Here is a 7,050-nt window from a genome sequence, read left to right as displayed (position 1 = left end):
GAGTAAAAGAAAGAGGCAGAGGGGAAGCAGCAGCACTCAGTTTGTCTGTTTGTCCCTCCTGCACTCCCAGCCAATTGGATAGGGCCCACTCATGTGAAGGAGGGTCTTTCTCCCTCAGTCCACTCCTTCACACAGAGCAGGAACTTTCCCCTTCTCAAGAGACATCATGAATCCATTTGTGAGGGTGGTGCCTCCATGATCCAAACACTACCCTCTAGACTTCACTCCTTAAAGGTCTCACCACCTCCCAACACCATTGCACCAGGGACCAAGCTCTGACACACAAACCCTTTGGGAACAAACCATTATCTAAACCACAGCACCCAGAGGCACAATCACTCCCATTTGGCTGAAGGCTGAGGGCCACATTTGTGGGAGGCAGAATTCTAGGGTGACAGAGCCCCGTAAGGTAGGTCCTTCCCTTCAGCATAGGAAGGACAGGATTAGATTACATTATTAAGCAAAGATGAAGATATCATTAAAGTTTCTAATTAATATAACTTCAAGTCAACCTCAAGGGAGAACATCCTGAATGAGCCTGACTTAATCAGGTGAACCATGTAAGAGCGAGTTTGTCTTCCCTAAGAGATAGTCTTGTGCAGGCCCAGGAAAAACACACCATTACAAGTCCTGCAGGGAGCTAAGTTCTACCAACAACCAATGAACCTGGAAGAGGTCATTGAACTCTCGTGAGACCACAGCCCCCTCCAGCACTTTGACCACAGGCTTATAGACCCTGTGTGGAGAACTCAGACATGCCTGACCATAGAGACTGAGAGATAATAGATGTGCATGTCATTTTTTCAGTTGATCCATTTGCAATGATTTGTTATAGGATCACAAAAAAACTAACAACAAAGTAAGGAAACCCATAACAAAGGGGAAGGATCCAGGACCATTTGGAATCTTGAAAGAGAAAGTTGGTCGAGGAGGGAGAAGTGAAAAGAGTGGCTTAATATATGCCAGGAAGAATTATTCTGAACACATTAAATGTATTCTTTCATGTAAATACCCCGACTCTTCTGGGAGGTAAAGTATTTCTTATCCCATTTTACAGATAAGATGGCCAAGTGTCTCTGACAACTTTAATAACTCACTCCGGGCTACAGGTGTTCCCTGATTCAAATGGAGATCTTCCTCCTGCCAGAAGCTCATGGGGCTCCTCTCCATCACACCGCAGGTTCACCCCAGGACCGTCTCTCCTGGGGTAGAAGGTGTGGAGAAGTGCTGCCAAGGTGGTCAAGTCATGAGACAGGGCATGGTGGCATGTCATTGCTGTGCTAGTCTGCTGTTCCCAAAGCAGGACTTGGGAATCCGTTCTTCTCGGGAACATCCTCTCCAGCTTCCACCACACACACCCCTGCCTCCCCCCCCCACACACACACACACACGCACACACAAATGCTCAGCCAGAGAGGGGAAAGGATGAGCTCCTACACAAGCATGTTTACATCCACAAATATAGATACTCCAGGCCATAGCGGCATAAATCCCAGAGGGCAGATGTCAGCAGATCCACACTTGATGGGAAAATTGAGGAGGGCTGTGGTTAACGGCATTTCCCAAACTCACTCAGAAAGAGAAACTATGCTCCCCTAAAACAAGTGTGCGCATACACACACACACACACACACACGCTCCCAGGCCTATGCCAGGAAAACAACTCACTCCTTTCCAACCACCCCATCCAGGTCATGCAGACCTTTACATATGATGCTGGCTTCAGCTGATTTCATTACAAATTTCACTGAAAAAAAAAAAAATCATCCTCCTCCAAGCCGCCATGTATCAAAGCCCTCGGGATAAAAATCTGTTTGGCTTTTCTTTTCTCTTCTTTATTTCTTTTTCTTTTTTCTTTCTTTCTGTCTTTCTTTCTTTCTTTCTCTCTTTTTACATTGCTCAGAAAAGTTTTCTCTTCTCAGATGCTTTTGCAATATTCTTTATCTTCCCAATCTTTTCCCCCTGAGTATCTCCCCGCCACAAACTTCTCAAAGCTGGTCTGAGTTCTTCCAGGCTCCCGTGAGTCCCCATTTCCAAACCTCTTTCCACTTCACCTCTTTTCAGTGAAGGCCAAAAGGATGGGATTCGAGGACAAGGGTATCCTGGGTAGAAAGAGAGTAGAACTATGTGGCAGGCAGAATAGTGCTCTCTCACGGTCAGCAGTTGGCGTGGTGGTTAAGGCACTGGACTCTCACATGCTTGCCCACAGTTCAAGTCCCAGGCTTGGCAGCTTGAAAATCATGCTGAGTGCATGCATGCATGGCCGAAAATCCCCAGAGGAGAAGGGACTGTTGCATGGCTATCCTTACATGACAAAGAGGAATAAAGGTAGCAGAGGGAACTTATGTGGGTAACAAACTGACATTACATAGTTTATCCTAACATCAGGGTTAATGTGACTAGGCCTGCAGAAGTTGGGGAAGGAGGCGTTAGAGCCGTAGGATGTGAGAAGAACCTGACTTGCCATTCCTGGCTTTGCAGGAAGGAGCCACCAGCCAAAGAACACCGGCATCCTGGAGAGGCCGGAGAGAGCCAGGGCCCGATCCTCCCCTCTGGCCTCCAGAAAGGAGCACTGCTTGCCAACACCTCAGTTTTAATCCAGCAAGACCCATCTGAGACTTGGACCTCCAGAACTGTTGGCAAGACCATAAGTCTGAGTTGTTTTAAGCCACTAAGTGTGCGGGAATTTGTTACAACAGGAATAGGAAAGTAATACACCCTGTGTGGGAGCATTACAGTATCCCAGAGATGCCCCTAGACACCTAACCATCCTGTAAACAGGACACATTCACCAAGAACACGTGAACGGAACTGCCCCCACGTTTTTCTGACACATTGGCAAGTACATTGTCTGTCCCTAAAGACCTTGTTTATTTACATAAACAACCTGGTCAGATCCAAAGACTGACTTCAAGAGCTAGCCACTCTAAGGCGTTTTCAGTCACAGAGGGTGGGGGCAGAGGCCCGACTCAGAGCATTAAAAGTTGTCCCCATGGGGGCAGCAGGTGGCATGGTCGTTAAGGACTCTCACATGGCCAACTATGGTGTGAGCCCTGGACCCAGCGTCTTGCTTTCTCATTTTTCTTGTTTCTCTGATAAGCACATGTGCCCTATAGCATGTTAAAAGCAATAATAATAACAAAGGAAATTGAAATAAACAATTGTTTTTTTTTAAAGTTGTCCCCATGAACTGTTGTCACATTGAGCCTCCATGTGTCACTGACTCATCTTTAAGGGTTCAGAGTTCTGAGACAGAGGCGGGCAGGTATGCAATAGAGAACACTGGAGGCCCCTGTGCATGTAAAGTCGCAAATGAATGCATACAGTTTGGTTTTTATTTTCTGTGTCCCAGTTTTTTTAAAAGAGGTTTTTGCTATAGGGCACGTGCACTCACCAGAAAGACAGAGAGAGACAGAGAGACAGAAAGCGAGAAATCACCCCCCAGGGGAATAGCCACGCCACAATCCCTTCTCCTCCATTCTCCGCTCGGGATCTTGGGCATACACACACACGCGCCCCACGTGAGTTTAAGCCACTGGGTCCGGGACTTGAACCACGGTGGACTACATGGGAGTCCAGCGACATAGCCATTATGCTAACTGCTGGTCCCATTACTAGTTCTTAATAGTAGGATCTTTTATTATTTGACGAGCCCATGTCCTGGTGCATAACTACTTGTTATAGACAGAATGAATCTAACATCCTAAAGAGATGCATTTGCAGAAAAAGCCTCTGTGCCTTTCCAAGCCAAGCCCACCCCCAGCAGTGATCTGCTCTGAGCTCCAGCGCCCCTGACCTCCTGGAATCCCACCCCACGTAGAGCCCAATAGGGCAATAACTCGGGCACCCCCGGGGGAGACTGGATCTCCCAACACACTGAGCCAGATTTGTACACCCTCTTCACCCCAAAAAACATATCCCAGAAAAATTTAAGGCTTTTCGTTTTCTCCGTGAAAATGTACCCAAGTCAGATATTGCAGTAGCAGGATGTATAACGGTCTGGCTGTGCACTCAGCCCCTCAAACGGAGAGAAGGTAGGGACACTGGTCCGTTGGAAGCTTTGCTTTTCTGCAAAGATCCGGTTTTATTCAAAAGGCCCGCGTGGACCGTTCTGCAGGAGCGCGGCCTTTCCCCCAACCTTTCCAGCCAGAGGACAGGAGATTCCCTCGGCAACTCTCCCAGCCCCGAAGACGACCGAGGAAACCCGGGCTGCGCATACCCATCCCCAGGCCTGGGAGCTCCAGGAGCTGCAGCCGCAGCCGCAGGCGCCGCCGCCCCGGCCTCGGCGGCAGCCGCACAGAATCTTCATGCCCAGTGCAACTGCGGCCCTTCCTTCCCTCTCGGCATAGGCTCCTTAGCTCTACCGATGGCCGGGACTGCGGACCCCTGGCCTTGGCTCTTTTCCTCTGCGCGGGGGTAACCGCTCAGCCCGCCGCAAAGAGTTAAGAGCCTGCTGCAGGGACTCCTGCGGCCGCTCCAGGTCCCCAGGCCCGGCTCGCCGCTCCTGATTGGCTGAGCGCCTGTCAGTAGTAAAGAGTATCAGATAGCAAACTTGGGACCTTCATAAAGGCGTGGTGGTGATACTCCGCAATCGCTGGCAGCCTATGACATCAGCCAGGAACGCCTGGGATGCCGCTGCTCCTAGCCAACCTCGGAGGAGGAGGAGGGTCCTGCTGGCTCAGAGTTAATTAGCCCCGCACGGCGAGGGGGGAGGAGCCAGTTTTCTGGGGACCCTGGCTGCCACTGCACTCCTACCCAGGGGAGCTCACGGAGACTTGGATGAATACTGGGTTGTTAGCTGCGGTCAGCTGGGCTCCTGGGAGCCGGTTCCTGCTGGAAAACAGGGGGCGTCTGGCAAAGGGACCAGCGGCTTCCGAGACGCAACATGACACTTCTGGGGTCTGAGCATTCTTTGCTGATTAGAAGCAAGTTCAGATCAGGTAGGGCTAAGGCACTTAGCATTCCTTCTTAAACTTTCCTCTTCTGCAATTCTCCACTCTACAGCTGCTTTCCAATAAATGCTTCAAAGTCTGCCATGGCTACCTCGACTTCGTTCCCCAAAAGCACATTCTGGAAGCCAAGAGTTTTATCTGACTTTGGGGGGCCTTTCATGTTTTCCGTTATCAATGCTTTGAGTCGTTGAGCGTGGTGGTCGTTTCCGAAAAGGCCAATCTATTTTATTTTATTTTCTCTCTATCTGTGAATAGAAATTTTGGAGGGGTACCTGCAAAAGGAACAAATTAGAAAACAAACAAACAAAATAAGAGAGATAGAGTTCAAGTTTGGGAGCTGCGCAACCTCAGTTAACATCGCTGAGATGAAACTGATGCTGGGTCTTAGGTACAGGGGTCACTTAACATGTAGCTAATCCAAACAAATGTATTTCCCAAAAAAGTCACTTGGGGGAAGTAAAAATAGCAAATTTGGATGGAGCACATCAAGTATTTAAAATGACATCACTGTAGGAAAAAAAAAATAGCCCAGTGCCACAAATATTTTTTCCCAAACCATCTGATATTTATAAATGGAGAATTCCCCCCCCCCAATTGTCTGTGTTAGTGGTGTACCGAGAAACTTCTCAAAGGACCCTGAGTGGAGGTGAGTAGAAGGGAGAGGTGGGAACTCTAACTGCTCTTGACCAAAAGCTCGTACCCCACCCACCCGAGGGGTCCATGCGTGGGTCTCTACTTACAGACAGGCAGCGACGAGGCTTCTTTCTCAGTCGCTCTCTGCAAATAATCTTGTCTTATACCAGGGGTAACTATCCGCTCAATAGGAGTGGAACTCCTACTTAGAAGATGGATTGCTTTTATGAGAACTTTGGTGTGAACATTTGACATAACAGGTGTTAGAAGCTGGCATCTTTTGCTCTGTAGCTAAGTTTCCCTTAGCCGCTCAGAATATCACTTGGGATGGATGACTCAAGAGTGAGAAAAGTGGTTGCTCCTCTGTGATTTCCTTAGGTGCTTGTGGTTTTGAGATGTCTATAGGTCAACTGGAGATTGTCAAGGGATCCGCACTATTGAAGCAAGCTGAAACCTCAAGAGCTTAGGTGGCTACAAGCTTTAGTGTCTCTGGAGCTCTGGGGTGAGTCTGCCGGCCACTGGGTTCTGTGGAGGAAGCCCTTTTCCTTCCCTCGGGGAGGTGAGGTGGTCGGTCTGTTGATCAGCTAAAGACCTCGCCAAGGCTTTGTAATTTGGTCAAAACCGCAAAGCAACACTGCCACCTTTCTGAAGAAGAGAGAATGTAGATTGCTTTTGCCTGAAGCCACATTCATTTTAAATGCTCCCTTACCAGTTTAATGTGGAGAGTAGGGCAAGGGCTGGTTTATCTAGAAAAGGGTTTGGTGGTATACTATTGGGGGCACCGGAAAAGTCGCGACAGCGTTGGCATAGAAAAACAGAGAAAAAAATACATCACGGCTTTTCCAACAACCCAGTCGATAGTAGACTGACAAACAGACTCCTCAAAGCCATCTCCCCTTCCGCTAACGTGCAGTAGTGAGGAGGGATGACAGTTTTGCGTCACTGGCAGATGTGAAGCTCTGGGGTCTCCCAGGGAGCCTCTGCAGAGTCTGATCCTGGGCCCTTGGAGAAATCTGGCCCCCCCTCCCTTATTTTTTTCTTTTTTCTTTTTAAGTTTGTGCATGCTTTTGTGTCATAAAAACAAAAACAGGGCAGCTTTGAGAGAACATGCTATCAAAGCAGAAGCAGGCATGCTTACTCCTCCATCTTTGATAAACAGGGAAACTGGAGTCTGAAAAGGACAAAGTCTTTTGGTTGTCTGAAATGCAAAGGTCCGATAATCTCTTGAAAGCAAAGCAAAGCAAGTAAAAAGTAAAACTTAGACAATGTGATATGGATGATGGTGGTGACTTTCTGGCGAGAATCACTGCTACATCTAGACCAGCACTGAGGTCTGGCTGGCAATGTGCTAACCGAGGCCCCTCTGAGAAAATGCGGTGTACTCTGTGACTAACAACGGATGTGGAGGGCCTTTTCTTCGTTTGCTCTCTTGCTATTTCTCTTTCTTCTGTCTTCTCTTTCATGA

At 48.4% G+C, this 7,050-nt stretch overlaps 1 protein-coding gene across 1 annotated transcript in view; it reads left to right on the top strand.

Moving 5' to 3' along the window:
- Window positions 1-4,655: 4,655 nt before the first annotated feature.
- MYOCD (myocardin) overlaps window positions 4,656-7,050 on the top strand; it is a 134,840-nt gene continuing 132,445 nt past the window's right edge. The window contains exon 1 of the mRNA XM_006156501.1: window positions 4,656-4,940. Coding sequence (XP_006156563.1) covers window positions 4,886-4,940 — 55 coding nt within the window. The 5' untranslated portion in view covers window positions 4,656-4,885. The remainder of the gene's footprint in view (window positions 4,941-7,050) is intronic.

The sequence above is a fragment of the Tupaia chinensis genome, unplaced genomic scaffold (assembly GCF_000334495.1).
Source record: "Tupaia chinensis unplaced genomic scaffold, TupChi_1.0 Scaffold000495_1, whole genome shotgun sequence".
Classification (NCBI taxonomy): domain Eukaryota; kingdom Metazoa; phylum Chordata; class Mammalia; order Scandentia; family Tupaiidae; genus Tupaia; species Tupaia belangeri.
Note: the sequence above shows the minus strand (reverse complement) of the source record. Positions and strands in the feature narration are given on the sequence as shown.